This window comes from Theropithecus gelada, chromosome 1 (genome assembly GCF_003255815.1).
Source record: "Theropithecus gelada isolate Dixy chromosome 1, Tgel_1.0, whole genome shotgun sequence".
NCBI lineage: Eukaryota > Metazoa > Chordata > Mammalia > Primates > Cercopithecidae > Theropithecus > Theropithecus gelada.
Genome location: NC_037668.1, coordinates 27,083,351 through 27,100,654, shown reverse-complemented (window position 1 = coordinate 27,100,654; position 17,304 = coordinate 27,083,351). Strand labels below are relative to the sequence as shown.

Below are 17,304 nucleotides of genomic sequence, written 5' to 3'. Positions count from 1 at the left end.
GCAGTGGCGCGATCTCGGCTCACTGCAAGCTCCGCCTCCCAGGTTCAGGCCATTCTCCTGCCTCAGCCTCCGAGTAGCTGGGACTACAGGCGCCCGCCACCACGCCCGGCTAGTTTTTTTCGTATTTTTAGTAGAGACGGGGTTTCACCATGTTAGCCAGGATGGTCTCGATCTCCTGACCTCGTGATCCGCCCGCCTCGGCCTCCCAAAGTGCTGGGATTACAGGCTTGAGCCACCGCGCCCGGCCTATTTTTCCTTTCTTATTTTACTTTTTAAAAATTATTATTATTATTTTTAGAGGGAGTTTTGCTCTTGTTGCCCAGTCTGGAGTGCAGTGGCCCCATCTCAGCTCACTGCAACCTCCCCCTCTGAGGCAGAAAGTGAGTCTCCTGCCTCAGCCTCCCAAGTAGCTGGAGTTACAGGTGCCCACCACCACACCCGGCTAATTTTTTTATATTTTTAGTAGAGATGGAGTTTCACCATGTTGTCCGGACTGGTATCGAACTCCTGACCTCAGGAATTCCACCTCCCTCAGCCTCCCAAAGTGTTGGGATTGCAGGTGTGAACCACTGTGCCCAGCTTGTTTTAATTCTTAATTTTTTTTTTTTTTTCATAGATGCAGTCTCACTCTGTCACCCAGGCTGGAGTGCAGTGGCTCCATCTCGGCTTACTGCAACCTGCGGCCTCCCGGGTTCAAGCGATTCTCCTGCCTCAGCCTCCGGAGTAGCTGGGATTACAGGCATGCACCACCACACCCAGCTAATTTTTGTATTTTTAGTAGAGACAAGGTTTCACCATGTTGGCCAGGCTGGTATGGAACTAGCTGGTCGCAAACTCCTGACCTTGTGATCCCCCCATCTCAGCCTCCCAAAGTGCTGGGGTTACAGGCATGAGCCACTGCGCCCAGCCAATTCTTAAATTCTTGATATTACAAAACTAAAGTGAAACTTATTAATATTCTACTCTTACATTTTTTATCGACAAATAAAATTCATGACCCAAAAAGCCCAAAACAAAACTAAAAACAAGGAAAAACTTATAAAATTAAATATGGATCCCAGCATTAACAGCTGAACAGAGATGTGATTTTAAAATTCTTAGCAGATGATGAAGTTGTGTAGAAACTGAACACTTACAAATTATTTAAAACCTGGAATCACCAGAAATTACACAGTCGGATCATGGGTAAACAGCACAAAGGCGTTGTTGAGGGAACCTACACTATTCTAGCTGCGCCCCATACCCTTCTCAGAGGAAAGCCTGGCATTGATTAAATACTGGCCCAGACTAATACTAGCAGCAGAGCCAGTGATGGTACCCTGCCTATCAGAGGACCCTTCCAGTGGGGGCCACAGGGTCGCGAGTAGCAGAGGTCCACCTCCGTCTCGCAGTAGTCACCCGTGAAGCCAGGCGGCCGGGCAGCGGCAGCTCAGATCCCCTGCAGGGTGGATGGGCCCGAAGAGCAAGGAGGACGAGTCGAAGCGCAGCACCGACACACAGCGCATGTACTTCTCGCAGGGCTCCCGCAGGCAGATGTTGTCCTCTAAGGGCAGCACGTGCTGCGCCTAGATGGTCGTCAGCAAGCTGCGGTTGAGGTACAGGCGCTCCTGCAGGTCCTGGGAGGGCAGGAAGGGCGGCCCGCCCCCGGGCCCTGGCAGCTGGCCCACCGACAGGCTCACGTTGAGGATGTGACCCCCCGGGGGCGTCGGTGTCCCGCTGGACGTTGAAGACCACCACGTGGTCCGGTGGCGTGGCCAGCGTGGCGGCCACCGCCTGGATGAAGAGGCCCAGCAGTGGTGACAGGAAGCGCTCGGGTGACATGTCCTCCAGGCGCAGCGTGATGCTGTGGGTGAGCATCTCATCAGTGATGATGGTCACACGCAGCGCACACTGGGCCTTCACGCTGTGCACGCCGTCTGTGGAGAGGGACACCAGTCAGGACCCAGTCTGGGGTGGGGGGCCAAGCCACAGACCCGCGCAGGGGTGTGGGGAAGGCCCTGCACAGGAGCTGGGGCTGCAATTCAGCCTGCATATTCCTGCACCACCCACCAAGAAAGCCTCTCCTCTCCCACTGGCATAAGGGTGCTGAGCCAGGTATGTCACCTGTGGGCCAGTCACTCCTTCAGGGCTCAGGGAATGAGATTTGCAGAAACTCTCTTTGCATCCTTTCCCAAAACCTTCTGTCGCTGATGCATGGCACACCTCTTAATGTTTGTGCACCTTTCCTTGTCCAACCACGGCTCCGGCTCCCTTCCCCCAGAGTCTGTGCTGCCCTGCACAGGAACCCTATGTTGTCTTTTTCATACTTTTCTACAGGGCCCAGAGCATCCTGAGAGCCATAAAAATCATCGCCATGCCCCCTCAGCCTCTACGCCTTAACACCACGAATCGCAGTCATGGCTGCAGCAGGGAGCTGGGGGGGGTAAACTGGGTCAGTGGGCCACCTAGTCCCCCTCCCACTGAGCCCCACGGCTGCTTGGGCTCAGACCTACTATCCCCATGGCAACACCCAACACAAAGCATTCTTCCCGCCCAACTCTCTGGGCTGCTGTGGGTAGCCTGGGGGGCCCCACCCCAGGAAATCCAGCTGAGCCACGTTAACCAGTGACAACATCACCCACTGCCCCATGCTGGAGACAGGGTGAGTGGGGGTGGGGGCCCAGGGGGGCAGAGATAGAAGGGCCTGGGCAGCTCTCCACTCTGAGACCCTAGAGCCCCACTGAGTCAGTCTCTTCTCTGGCCCTAGGGCCTGTAGCTACTCATCACCCACTTGGCTCAAGCATCACACCCAAATGCCTGCCATACCCCCAGGCAACACACTCACTTATAAACAGCTAAGTACTAACACATACCCTAAGCCCAGTAATACCACACACACCTGAATGCACATACACATGGGAATGAATTTTATTTAGCTAAAACATGAAAGCTGGGGACCTGGAGATGGAGGAAATGGCTTTGCAGGATAATAAGGGATAGTCTTATTTTCTTTTATTTTTTATTTTTTTTAAGAGATAGACTCTCACTCTGTCGCCTCTGCTGGAGTGCAGTGGCACGATCATAGCTCACTGTAGCCTTGAACTCCTGGGCTCAAGCGATCCTTCCACCTCAGCCTCCCAAATAGCTGAGACCACAGGTGCTCACAAGTATGCCTGGCTAATTTTTCTTTGTGTGTAGAGATGGGGTCTTGCTATGTTGTCCAGGCTGGTCTCAACTTCCTGGCCTCAAGTGACCCTCCATCTCAGCCTTCTAGAGCACTGGGATTACAGGCATGAGCTACCAGCATATTCACATTTTTATTTGTTACAATGCCCTACACATAGTAGGTGTTCAGAAAACACTGAGATGCGGATGACAATCTATTCAGTCTCCATAAAGAATAAATGGTCTTTAAAACATAGCAGGGGGGCCGGGCACAGTGGCTCATGCCTGTAGTCCCAGCACTTTGGGAGGCCGAGGCAGGTGGATCACGAGGTCAGGAGTTCGAGACCAGACTGACCAACATGGTGAAACCCCATCTCTACTAAAAACACAAAAATTAGTTGGGCGTGGTGGTGGGCACCTGTAATCTCAGCTACTTAGGAGGTTCCAGCTACTCAGGAGGCTGAGGCAGGAGAATTGCTTGAACCCAGGAGGCAGAGGGTGCAGTGAGCCGAGATCACGCCATTGTACTCCAGCCTGGGTGACAGAGCGAGACGCTGTCCCCAGAAAACAAACAAACAAACAAAAACCACATAGCAGGGGGAGCCCAACTAGACATAAAGAGCGAGTGCTTACCCTAGCAGTAATGGGGCAGGAGCCCATGTTTCTGGGGGAGTGGTGTGAGTAGGCGAGGAACATGGGGACAAATTCTGCATCTGTACTGTACCTACTTGGGGTGACTGACTATACCAGCGGTGGCTCAGCTGAAGCCAGGAAGGCTGAAGGCAGACCCCCATCTCAGCTGTGTCCTCGGCCCACTGCCCACCTACCCTCCAGCCTCACCACTTGCTTGTTCTCACCAGCTATCACCAGTAAGCCTGCTTGTCATCACCCACTTCTGTTCCTCCTGCTGTCGTCTCAAAGCTGTTCCACAGGCTGTTCCTTCCCACCTAGACACCAGCCCACAGTCCTCCGAGTCTTCTAACCTGCCCTGAGCTCACCTGCTCCAGGAAGCCTGCCCAGATTTATGTCATCAGGCTCTACTTTCCTCTCTGTTTCAGACTTCCCCGCACCCACTAGGGTGCTCAGCTGGCACAGGGCTCTTGTATACCTGGTACATCTGCTTAATGATTCCTCGACCAGATATTCCCTCCAGGCAGAAGCAGCCCAAGACTCCACACACTGTGCCCATAACTGATTAAGAGACGAGAAGGCAACCAAAGCCACAGAGCAGGAGAAACTTTGCCACCACTCAGCCCTGGGAACGAACACTCCTCGCTGTGTCCCCCGCCGCCATCGTCTTAGGCCCCGCCTGGGCCCCTCTCCCAGCATGTCTCTGTTGCTTCCCATCTGGTTCACCATCTGTGGCCACCTGCCCCCTCTGCTATTGTCCCCATCCCCAACAGTCAACCCACTGCTCTCTCCTTTCTGTGTCCCCCTCCCCTGCCTTGACCTAGGTCACCCCTCAGGTGCAAAGGCAGGGTGGGAACAGGGGTGGGGAGTGCATTGCCTAAGCTGTCTTCCTGAACAGAAAAGAAAGCGCTAGGATGGCCTCTGACCCCAGGAAATGCCACCTGTGCCCCAAGCTTAGCCAGCCACACCTGGAAAAGCGCCAGGTCCCGGTCAGCCTCCCAACCTCTCTTCCCCTGGCAGATGTGCCAGCGGAGGCTGGAGGCCAAGAGGGCTCTGCTGTTCTGGGAGCTGCCCAGACCATGGACAGGAGCTGCTGTGTGTCCGAGCAGAGGAAGAAAGAGGCGAGGAGAATTCAGGCTCCAGGAGAGCCATCGGCCCAGGCTGGGACAGCCGCAGCCATAGGGAGGAAGACGGGGAGGCACAAACACGGAGACCAAACAGGGGAACGGAGACCAAACAGGGGAAGACAAAGCCCCAGGAAAAGGGCCAGCGATGGGCAAGTGGGAGAGCAGGAGAGCCACAGGAGCAGGGAGAGGGCACCGGAGAGAGGCAGTGCTGCAAGGCCCCGCATGGGCAGGGGCGGGAAAGAAAGAAGAGACAAAGAACAAGAGGAGGAAAACAAAGGGGCAGTGGGAGTCAGCTCCCCCTCACCCTGGCCTCCCTGAACTTTGGGGTTGCCGTGGTGACTGCCTCCAAGGGTCAGGGCGGAAGGGAGAGGGTGGGGCCAGAGCTGCCAGGCCAGGAGAAGCCCTCCTGGATGTTGCCCTGAGCCTTCTCTAGACTAGGGAACCAAGGTCTGGGGCTCTGCCCTGGTGGGAGACGGAAAGCCTAGTGGGGGCGCTTCTCTGCCCCCATCACTTAGTGTCTGGCCACACTCACCAAGGGCAGGCTGGGTGTGGAGGACCAGAGGGAGAGGCCCTCCTTCCCACCGCCTCAAGTGCCCAGGCACAGCTGAGGACACAGGAGCTCAGCCTCCCACTTCCTCCTCCTGGAGGCGAAACTGAAGTCTCTGGAGGCTCAGAACCTCAGCCACAGTCCCTGAAAAGCTCCTGCTTCCTGGTTCCTGTGGCTACCTTGAGGGGTGGGGCAGGGAGGCATCTGTCCAGCAAGGACCCTGAGTGAGGCCACGCCCTGACTCTCCCATACCCTTCCTTTGCCTTCAGGCCACACTCCCTGGGGTGGAAGTAGGGGCCTGTCAGCCTCTTCTTTTCCTCCCTTCCCTGACGGGTTTGAAGGCTGCCTAGAGGGGGTGTGACCTGACCCACCCCTGGGGTGCAGCTAACAGCATCCCCTCATGAGGGTCTCAGTTGTTCCCTGGCTTGGGGAAGGCACTCAGCAACTTGGGTGTGGTCCTCTCCCTGCTGCTACCTCTGGCTCCCCACAGCTGATTAAAAAAAGGCAGAATACTGTCACCAACCCCCTCCAACTCTCCTCCCCCAGCCCTGCTGTCCAGGGAGTCTGTAGGCTGAGCGCTTGGCCAAGCAGCAGGAATGCCCCAGCCTGGGATCCCGCCAGGCTCCCACGCCCTGGGACTCTGTTCTGTCCTCAGATCAGGTGCCTTGGGGTCTCTGCCCTCAAAGCCCACCAGTCCCCTGGCCTGTCCTGGTCCCTACACTCCATTCCTAGAGCTTGGCCAGGTCACAGCCAGCAGGAAAGGAAGGCCTGGCACCCTAAGAACAGCCCGTGGGGTGGCAAGGGGGCCCAGAAGGCCTCAGCTTGCCCACCAGCTTCATTGCAGCCCCTCCTCCAAGCCAGACCCGAACCACGGACTCTGAAAGTGGGGTCTGTTTGGACAGACAATGAGCTCTAGCCTCACTTCCTGTGGGAGCTCTGAAGGGGGAGCCAGGCCAGGCTCTTTCTGCCTGGAGGGAAAAGAATGCGCTAGACAAAGTCCATGTCAGCCGATTCTGCAGCTCAGCCAGGAGGCAAAAGGGGCCAGAAGAGGACTGCAGGGTCCTGACCCCTGACCCCTGGGTAGCGGCAGCCCTGTGCTCCCATGGTCCCCATTTCTGCCAAAGGCTGTATGAGACTGCAGGAATATCTTGATGGGGGTGAAGGGGCCCTGGCCTCGCCTCCTCTCCTGCGCCACGGTCCTCTCTACCCTTCCCCCAGCTCTCCTGGCCCCCAGGCTTCCACGCGCCTTTTTTCACAATTCTTGGCAGCCATAGCCGGGGCAGCCTCACAACACTTCCCCGACCACGTCACAGGCTGGTAGACAGTGGGGGCAGCCAACCGAAGCAGCCCAGCCCAGCCTGGCGGAAGGCGGGGCCTGCACCAGCCGCCGGGATTCCTGGGGCTTCTTCCCAAGCTGGCTCTTGCCCCCTCCCGCTCTGTGCCAGGCATTGGGTAGGGAGGTGGGTCTGTAGCTGCTTCCTGGATCGTGCCCTACCTCCAGTGGCTGCCCGGACCCTCCCCGTGAGCTACCCCCACCCCAGCGCCACCTGGACCCTTCCTTACCTGACACCAACACGCTCATGATGGCCTCCAGAGGCCGGTTGTTGTCCAGCGCGCGGCTCAGCTTCAGCTCGCCCGTGGAGGCATTGAGCAGGACCAGGCTGAGTTCATTTCCCCGCTCAAAGCTGTAAGTCAGACTATCTGAGATATCAGGGTCATGCGCAGGTACTCGGCCAATGGCACCCCCAGGGAAGCTGCTTGAGCGGTTGGTGACATAGTTGTTGAAAAGGATCTCAAAGTTGCCCAGCACTGGTGGGTTGTCATTGCGGTCAAGGAGGCGGACGTGGACTGTAGCCCGGCTCACCAGAGGAGCTGACGTGGCCTGGATGACCAGGACGTACTCAGGCCGGTCCTCGTAGTCTAAGTCTACCAGGGCTGTCAGCTCCCCAGAGAAGATGTCCAGCTGGAAGACCTCAGGGATGTTGCCCTCCATGATCTGGTACATAATCTGGGCATTAGTGCCTTCATCGGGGTCAGTGGCTGTGACCCGGGCCACGGCCAGCCCAATGGGGCTGTTCTCTTCCACAAACACATCAAACTCATCCTGCTCAAAGACAGGGGGATTGTCATTCACATCCAGCACAGTGACTGTCACTTCCATGGGCGTGCGGGCTGGGGGCATCCCCTTGTCCACTGCATATGCCCACAAGACATACTCAGCCATGTTCTCTCTATCCAGCCTCTGCAGCGTTCACACGATGCCTGACGTGGACTCGACAATAAAGTCACCGTCTCCATTGTCGCCTCCTTGGAAAGTGTAGAAGACCCTACCATTAAGTCCAGAATCACGATCAGTGGCAGAGATCTGCAGGACGCTAGTGAAGGGTGGCACATCCTCACAGACACTGCCCTGGTAGAAGTCACGCAGGAACTGAGGGGCATTGTCATTCACGTCGTTCACCAGGATCTCCAGGTAGGTGGTGTCGGACTTCTGGGGAATGCCGTTGTCCCGAGCAGTAATGGCCAGGGTATAAGACACTTGGTCTTCGTAGTCCAGCTCAGCCTGGGTGGTGACAGCCCGTGTCTACATCGATGCGGAACTGGGGGATGCTGTCCTCCATGAAGTAGGTGATGCGGGCATTCTCACCTGTGTCCTCATCCGTGGCGCTGATCAGCACCACTGTGGTGCCTGCCGGCCAGTCCTCATTAACATTCACTGTATAGTGGGAGCTCTGAAAGACAGGACGATGGGTGTTGGCGTCAGTGACATTCACCACAATCTGTGCCGTGTCCTGCCGCGTGCCATCGGAGGCGGTAACAGCCAACACATACTGCCGCTCAAGTTTGTAGTCCAGTGGCAGGGCAAGGGATACCAGCCCACCACCACTTTGGCTGGTGATGGAGAAGCGGTTTCGGGTATTGCCACTGGTGATCTGGTAGGTGATGACACTATGAGCATCACGGTCCACAGCTGACACCGTCACCACGCTAGTGCCCACAGCTGCATCCTCATTGAGCCGCACTGTGTACTCGGGTTGGGTAAAGGTTGGATTGTTGTCGTTGACATCCAGGACAGTCACGCTGACGCTGGCCGAGGCAGTGAGTGCTGGAGTGCCATGGTCTCCAGCTTCTACCCCAAAGCTGCAGAAATCAACTTCCTCCCGGTCTAGTTCAGCAGCTACAGAGATCCAGCCTGTGCCATTGTTGATGGTGAAGGGGAAGTCAGGTCCCACCCCAGCAAGGCGGTATTCTAGGCGGGCATTGTCACCAGCATCAGCGTCGATAGCCTGGACGTGGAGAACCAGGTAGCCTAAGGGGACACTCTCCAGGACAGTAGCCTGGAAAAGGGTGCTGACGAAGATGGGGGCATTGTCGTTGATATCCAGGACCTGCACTGTCACCAAGCCAGAGAATAATTAAAGAGTGGGGGATGGCCACCATCCTGTGCTCATACCCATAGGATGTACTCCTTGGTGGTCTCATAGTCAAGAGGGCTGACCACATCCAGAGCTCCAGTCTGGGCATCCAGATAAAACTGTCCCCGAGCGTTGCCACTCATGATGCTGTAGTGCACCAGGGCATTGCTCCCCTTTTCTCCATCCGAGGCTGTGACTCGGAGTACTGGGGCCCCCGGAGTCACGTCCTCTCTCACCTGGACCACATAGCGCTTCTCACTAAACTGCGGGGCATTGTCATTGTCATCCTCCACAGAAAGGAAAACAGCGGCTGTGGTACTCCGAGGACCCGGGTCCTGACCCTGGTCACTTGCCTCTACCGTCAACTGGTAGGATTCCACCTCTTCCCGATCCACAGGGCCACGGGTTCGGATCACCCCAGAGTGAGGGTAGATCTGAAAGACTTCGGAGGGGCTGCCCCCAGGCCACTACAGCAGGCGGTACAGAATATTGGCATTGGGAGGGGCATCACCATCCGTGGCCCTGACAGTGAGCACTTCATAGCCAACCTCCAGGTTCTCCCTGAGGCTCTCCTTGTACTCCTGCTGCTCCAACACGGGGTCATGATCATTGGTGTCAGTAACCAAGATGGTGAGTGTAGCCAGGGCACTTCGTTGGGGCATGCCGTGGTCCTGCACCGTGACCCTGAAGACGTGGGTGCTCTTGGTCTCAATCCAGCTCCTCGGCTGTGGTTACTGCACCAGTGACTGGGTCCAGGGAGAAGATCTGGTTGGAGCCGCTATCAAAGAGGGCATTCGTGGTGTACTCAAGTCAACCTGCCTCACCCTCGTCTGGGTCGATGGCCCTCAGGGATGCCTGCTGGTTGGTTCTCTGGCAACCAGCAGGGGTATCTGCTGGTTGGTTCTCTGGCACTGTGGCCTGGTAGCTGGTGGGCTGGAACTGGGGGGTTGTATTAAATTCCTTTTCCGACGCCCACCCATGGACTCTTCTGGTGACCCCTCCCCTGCCCTGAGCCCAGGGGCCTGTGCCAGTTTGCAGGACTGGCATCTGAGCCGTGGGGCTTTTAAGCACGGGTGCTCCTGGGGCAGTGTGAGCTTGCCCTGTGGCGAAAGGTGGCCTCCAATGCCCAGGAGGCGACAACTCCAGGGGCAGCCTTCAGGAGCTGGTGGTAGGGGAATATGGGCCCCGGATTCTGGACACCAAACCCTCAGGCCATCGTGGTGGGGTACCAGGTGGCCAGTCAGCTCAGTGCCCGCATCCGTGCAGCGGCTGGTGTAGAGCCAGAGGTTCGACGCTGAGGATGGACAGAGCCAGCCCACAGGGGCGCAGGCCCCAGAGCCGCGTCCCCTGGACCCCAAGGAACGACAGGGCCCAACTTGTTCTCCCAATAGTGGCGGCGGCAGCAGCAGCAGCAGCAACAGCAACAGCAGCGGCGGCGTTGGGAGGAGAGCGCCGGTGGCCGGGCTCCGCATCTCTCCCAGCTCCCGGCCGGCGGCCGAGTCAACAGCGGCGGCGGCTCCTCCTCCGGCTCCTGAAGGCCCTGCCGCGCCTCATGCCCGGGCCATGGAGCCAGTCCCCGGGGCCCGCGGTGCGCCCCGCGGGGCCTGCGCCTGGATGGCTCGGCCCGGCCCCGCGCCGCGCCCTCCGACGCGCCCGGGCTCCCACCGCCCCCGGAGCCAGACTCGCTCCCTGGTCACCCTGAGCACCGCGGACTGCCGCCGCGCCTCCACCTGCGCTCCGGGCACTCACCACCTGCGCCCGCGGGCCCCGCGGCGCCCCTGGCCTTGCCGGGCCCCGGGTTCCGGAGCCGGGGTGCCCCCTCCGCCCCTGTGGGATCTCCCACCTGCGCCCGCGTAGCCGCGCGCCCCGACCCCGGCCCGGCCCCGGCGGCCCCCGACGATCCCGCGCCGCCGGCTCGCGCCACGCGTCCCCGCCGCGGCTGCTGCCTGTCGCCGCGGCCCCGAGCCCAGCCCCGCGCTCCCTCGCCTCCCCGGCGGGCGGGCGAGCTCTGCAGAGCCGCGGCGGCGGCTCATTACCATAGACCTGCTCGCGCCGCTGCCGCCTTAAAGCGGCGACGCCGGCCGTGCCGAAGGAGGTGGGCCCCACCCAGCGCACTCCTCCGCGCCGACGCGCCAGGATTCCCTCCAGCAGGACCTTCCATCCCCATGTCCCCAGGCCGGCCTCGCCAGATGGCCGGTGCGAATTAGCGATCGGAAGCCACCCAGCTGATGATAGTCATGGTGGCAGTACCCTAAGTATGCCTAGAGGTTTCCGAAATATTTTAAGGGCTCTCAGAGGCCAAGTTCCCAGTTCATGCCAGTCCTAAGGGCCCTCATTGCTGTCCCCTCCCATAGGTCCCGGGTCAGACTGAGTTAAAAGGGCCCCGAGCAACACTACAAAGCCACCAAAATCCCAGAGAAGCACCCACAATGAGCTACTGAGCCCACTCCCTCCCTACCGTCCCCCCCACCCCACCCCACCAGCGAGGCTGCGGTCTGACCAGCATGCCCCTTGAGGTCCGGCTGCTGGAAGAATGACCCCAGCCTCATGTTGGACACCACTTGGGCTTTTCCAGAGAGGTAAATTAGAAGGGTGAGAGCGGGTGGAAGCCAGGTGGTGTAAACACACTATCACCAGATTCAGAGGCCGGCTGCGGTGGAGCCTAGCTTTAACACAGGCTTCCTGGATCGCAGACAAGGGACTTGCACTGCCCCCTGAGGTCCCATCTAGAGAGTCGGCCTCTCACCCCCTCCTGCCTCCCTGTCCCTGTCCTGCGGCTACCCCCTCCTTCCGCCACAGCTTTGTGACCAGCGAGGAGGCCTATCCGGTACCCGGGCTCCAGACCCTCTTCACAGCAGCTTCACTCGAGAGGGTGTACGGGATTCCAGGGGACCTTGGAGAGGACCAGACATGAAGCTGGACCACGGAGAACCAGGCAGGAGCCGTGCAGGCGACCCAGAAAACGCTTCCCTACATCCTGGAGCAGCCAGGGGCCCAGCCAGGCGGTAGAGAGCTGGCCTGGGGGGAGGCCCTGGCCTGGGTCCCAGCCTCCAACCCCACAGCTGTGTGACCTTGCTCAAATTCTGTGCCTCAGTGTCCCTTTTTGTAAAATGAGGGGATTGAATAAGGTGAATGGTTTATTTAGCAGTAGATGTTTATTTAGTAAATGTTTAGTAAATGTTTATTTAGCAGTAGAATCTTCTTCTTCAAAAGAAATCTGAAGTGGAAGGCCAGAATATAGAACAGACGAGTAGTGCTGCTGGGTTGAAGTGAGGGGGTCAGGGCCTTGCCCCTCTTCGCCACTCCCCCAACCAAGAAATCCCTGGGCTGCTCTGTGGAACTTGAGGATCTGGAGGAACCCATCTGAAAAGTACTGGATCAGGTGCTCCCTTCCACCACTGCCCCCTGGTCACAGTGGTGCCACTCTCACTGGGTCACAGCAGAGGATTCCCCAGCCCCAGGCCCAAGGAGTGTCTGTGTGACCACACAGTGAGGCCAAGGATGAGAAATCAGCTCTTGTCTTTTTCCCTGCGGAAATAGGAAAGGAGATGGGCCTTGGCTACAGCAACAAAGGTTAGGGTTACACTCTGCTGGCAGGATGGAGAGAAGTAGGTTGCAGGGGGACCCATGGCTCAAGGAAATGCCCTCCCCTTTGACCTCTGAGATTTCTTCCTCTGAGCAAGGCCAAGGGCAGCTCTGGAGATAGAGGTGTGGGTTACGCAGCCTCCACAGGGCTCTGCCTTTCCAGACTTCCTCAGACTCTGGAGTTTGGAAGGATCTAGGGGCTGCGTGGGCATTCTGTTCTTCACCTAATAGCCATGTGGTGCAGAGAATGCTTGGAAATTATACCATCTGTTAAGTATCCTTTGAATTGGGGTTGGGTAATGAGACTCTCATTTCTGGTGAAGGCCCAAGCCAACCCGTGGAGACGCTGCAGCTCTCCATTCATCTCTCTCCCTTTGTTGCTAAAATAAGCTTTCTGGGTGGGAGGAAAGAGTAGCCCTGGCTCTGGATCATGGAATGTGGTTCTGGAGCCTCGCACCTTGAGGCAGGGTTGCCAGGGAAGGCATGAGCACAGGAGACCCCTCCAGGTGGGCGGCCTTTCCACCCAAGGGCGGATAGGTTGGGGGATCCAAGGAACGCTTCCCGTCATCCCCAGGCATGTTTGGCAAATAGTCCTTAATCCTCCCCAGTCCTCCCTCCAGGGGCACAGGACAGAGCTCTCTCCCCATCACTTCCTCAGATACTCAGATACTTCCAACTCCCAAAAGCAGGAGGGAAATTTCCAAGTTTCAAATGCATCACTGAGAGTCTCAAATGAGGGAGGGGCTGCCCTGGTGGAGGCCTCCCTGATTCCCAGGGAAGGGCTGCCTGCTTCATGGAGCTTTCCAGTTGTAAGGAAGCTATGGACCTCCCTCCTATGTGTAAGGGACATTTAGGCTTCCTTTCTGCATAGCTTCTAGGTGCTATCAAGGGGCAGCAAGGGCTTGGGGTCTGTTAAAAGAGAATTTATTGCTCTTCTAGTTCAAACCTCCCACTTCACAGTGGAGGCTCTGGAAAGGAAGGAGACCTGCTTGGCTGGCCTTGGGGCTGTCCTTTAGCTCTGATGGGATTCCTTACTCAGCTTGCTTCCTGAGGGCCCCTGGATAAGGCATGGCCCTGGCTTTCAACCCAACGGGGTCGCATGGGTGAAGTGCTCCAGAAGCAAATGAGACAGAAAAGGCTAAAGGAATTCAGAGGAGAGAGTGGTGAGGGTGGGGGAAATCCCAGAGGGCCTCCTAGAGGAGACAGGACTTGGGCTGCATCTTCAAGAATCAGGAACAGCATTCCTGGAAGAGGAATTCATTAGTTGAGTCTCTTAAGCTACATGTTAAGTGTCTTCTCCATGATTATACCGTTAGTAATGGAAGAACTAGGATTTGGACCCAGGCAATCTGGCCCAGAGCCTACGCTCTTAAGCAGTACGCTATGAGTGAATGAAATGAATGAATGAATGAAATGCAAGCATCAGCTTGGCTGGAGCTGAGATTGGGGTGGATCTCCTGTGGCCCAGCACACTGGAGGGGCAGACAGGGGCCACATTGGGAAGAACAAGGTGAGCTCTGCCTTGGGCAGGTCCTTGTGGGCTGAAATTCTGGAACCAATGGCCTGCAGGGAAGGAGTGGTAGGGAAGGAGGCCGCTGATGGGAACGGTCATGGTGACCTTCTGTGGGTGGGCAGGGCAGTTTCTCTGGAAGGAGAGAGTGGGGAAGAGGCCCTGGCACCCGATCCCATTTCTGGGCTCCGTGCTGCTTTAGAAAGGGCACAGAAACCAGAAGGAGAGAACCTGGCCATGGGGGCTCCTGGACTGTGGGGTGGGTGGCGTGAAGGGACCAGGAGCCAGCAGCCTGGGGGTGGGGGCGGCCAGAAACCTGAACACCCTTCGGTCTACACTTGCCTGCTATGCCCCGTCCACTGTTCCCCACTTTCTTCAAGGCTGGAGGGTGCACTCCTTGTGGGGGCTCTGTTGTTTCTCAGTGCCCCACTTCAGGTCTGTCACAGAGGGGGATACTCAGTCAGGATTTTATGGATTCTTCATGTGGTCACTTCCCCCCAAACCAGTCTCTGCTCAGCAGCCAAAGTAATTTTTTTTTTAACTATTAAACATTTTTTAGGTTTAAAAAATCTCCCCCAGTTTTCTATTTGGGAAAATTTCAAACATTCAGAGAAATCGAAAGAGTGGTGTAATGGTATAAATAATACCAGATATTGTCCGGCTAGATTCAACAATATTTTCTATTTTATTTTTTTCAGACAGTGTCTCACTCTGCTGCCCAGGCTGGAGTGCAGTGGTGCGATCACCGCTCACTGCAGCCTCAACGCTTGAAAACAGCCCCAAGGCCGGGCGCGGTGGCTCAAGCCTGTAATCCCAGCACTTTGGGAGGCCGAGACGGGCGGATCACGAGGTCAGGAGATCGAGACCATCCTGGCTAACACGGTGAAACCCCGTCTCTATTAAATACAAAAAAACTAGCCGGGCGAGGTGGCGGGCGCCTGTAGTCCCAGCTACTTGGGAGGCTGAGGCCGGAGAATGGCATGAACCCGGGAGGCGGAGCTTGCAGTGAGCTGAGATCCGGCCACTGCACTCCAGCCTGGGTGACAGAGCGAGACTCCGTCTCAAAAAAAAAAAAAAAAAAAAAAAAAAAGAAAACAGCCCCAAGCGGCCCTCCCACCTCAGCTTCCTGAACAGCTGGGACTCCAGGCGCAGGCCGCCAATGCCCAGCTATTTTTTTTTTTTTTTTTTTTTTAGAGACGGGGTCTTGCTGTGTTGCACAGGCTCATCTCAAATCCTGGTCTCAAGTGGGATTACATATGTGAGCCACTGTGCCTGGTGTCTGGATTCAATAATTGTTGACACTCTGCTTTATCTCTCTCAATTTTTGAAGAATGAGAGGAAAATAAGGTGCCTGAGCCCTGGGCCCCTCCCTCCACAGGCAGCTCCTGAGAGTCAGGGAATGCAGAATTTTTTTCTTTTTTTAATTTTTTGGAGACAGAGTCTTGCTCTGTTTCCCGGGCTGGAGTGCAGTGGCGCGATCTTGGCTCACCAAAACCTCCGTCTCTCGGGTTCAAGTGATTCTCCTGCCTCAGCCTCCCAAGTAGCTGGGATGACAGGCATGCACCACCATGCCCGGCTAATTTTTGTATTTTTAGTAGAGATGAGGTTTCTATTTTTAGTAGAGACCAGGCTGGTCTCGAACTCTTGGCCTCGTGATCCACCTGCCTTGGCCTCCCAAAGTGCTGGGATTACAGGTGTGAGCCACTGTGCCCGGCCAGGAATGCAGTTTTGTGGTTAAAGTGAATTGAGTTTGGAGCTGCCCTTAGAGTAGCCTAGAGACCCAGCTGGCCTACCAGATGGTGGCTCCAGGCATACACGGACATCTGGTCAGCCCTCTCTGCCATCCATCCCGTCATCCATCCATCCATCCATCCATCCATCCATCCATCCATCCACCTTCCTCCTTTCAGGTATTCGTTTTTTGACCAATATTTTCCAAGGACTTCCCCTTCTTCCCTTTCTTGCACACCCACAGGGCTGCTGCTTCGACCAGGAACATGAAGGGGAATTCCTGGTATCATCTAATATCCAATCCAATCCAAATTCCTTACTGTCTCCCAAAGGTCTTAGACAGCTGCTGCTTTCAACTTTGTGGATTACATTTGGTCACATGTCACTTTTTTTCTTTTTTTTAAAATTTCTCTCTTTCTTTCCTTTTTTGGACATCAACTGAAGAGTCCAGTTTTCTTGTTGAAGTGCCACATTCTGGATTTATCTGATTAAAGGACACCTAATGGTATCCTTCACAGGGTACTATTGCACAGCCTTACATCTGAAGCATGTGACTTCCCTTTTGAAAGCCCTGCCTTGGGCCTCTGTTGTACCTTGAATAAAATCCAACGTCCTTATATTTATCCACAAAGTCCAGTGTGGAGTGGCCCTGCCTGTTCTCACTCCTCCCCCCTCACTCTGTTCTGGACACGCTGGCTGCCTTCCAGCTGTTGAACATGGCAGTCTTAAATGCCCCCACTTTCCTGGCACATATGACAACTTGTAATTACATAAAGTATTTACGTGGCTAACATCATCTGTCTTACCCACTGGCAGTGAGCTCCAGGACGAATGAGAACACATATGTCTTGAATGCCTGTCACCTAACACCTAGCACAGGCCTGACACACACAGTAGGCATGTGGAAAATATTGGTCAAAAAATGAATACATGGGCTGGGCGCAGTGGCTCATACCTGTAATCCCAGAACATTGGGAGGCCAACACAGGCTGATCACTTGAAGTCAGAAGTTTGAGACCAGCCTGGCCAACATTGCAAAACTCTGTCTCTACAAAAAATACAAAAATTAGCTGGGGGTGGTGGCATGCGCCTGTAATCCCAACCGCTTGGGAGGCTGAGATGTGAGAATCACTTGAACCCAGGAGGCAGAGGTTGCAGTGAACTGAGATCATGCCACTGCACTCCAGCCTGGGTGACAGAGTAAGACTCTGTGTTAAAAAAAAAAAAAAAAAAAAAGATAAAATGAATACATGAATGGAGGATGGATGGATGGATGGATGGATGGATGGATGGCAGAAAGGGGTGACCAGGTGTCCCTTTATGCTTGGAGCCACCATCTGGTAGGCCAGTGGGGTCTCTAGGCTATTCTAGGGGCAGCTGTGGACTCACTCACTTTAACCACAAAACTGCATTCCCCATGCCTGCTGCAGCCAGGGGTAGAGGTTTTGATGTCCCAGCCCTGTGAGACAGACCTTCTTTGGGGCTTGTTAAAAGAGGATATTGGACGCTTTATCCTAGTGATGGATTCAACCCACAGTGCCAGTGTACTTTGTCAAGGGTGGCTTAATAGGCCCAGCATTCCATAGGGATGTAGAGCCCTCTAAGATCCAGCTG

The 17,304-nt window shown here is 56.1% G+C and overlaps 1 protein-coding gene across 1 annotated transcript in view; it reads right to left on the bottom strand.

Moving 5' to 3' along the window:
* Positions 1 to 8,858, bottom strand: part of LOC112621487 (cadherin EGF LAG seven-pass G-type receptor 2-like) — a gene marked incomplete at its 5' end in the record, with an annotated part of 21,078 nt that extends 12,220 nt beyond the window's left edge. Inside the window, 5 exon segments of the mRNA XM_025380979.1 lie at positions 1,354 to 1,417; positions 1,419 to 1,700; positions 1,702 to 1,916; positions 7,012 to 8,024; positions 8,026 to 8,858. Of these exon segments, the coding sequence (XP_025236764.1) occupies positions 1,354 to 1,417; positions 1,419 to 1,700; positions 1,702 to 1,916; positions 7,012 to 8,024; positions 8,026 to 8,858 (2,407 nt within the window).
* Between the last annotated feature and the right edge of the window lie 8,446 nt (positions 8,859 to 17,304).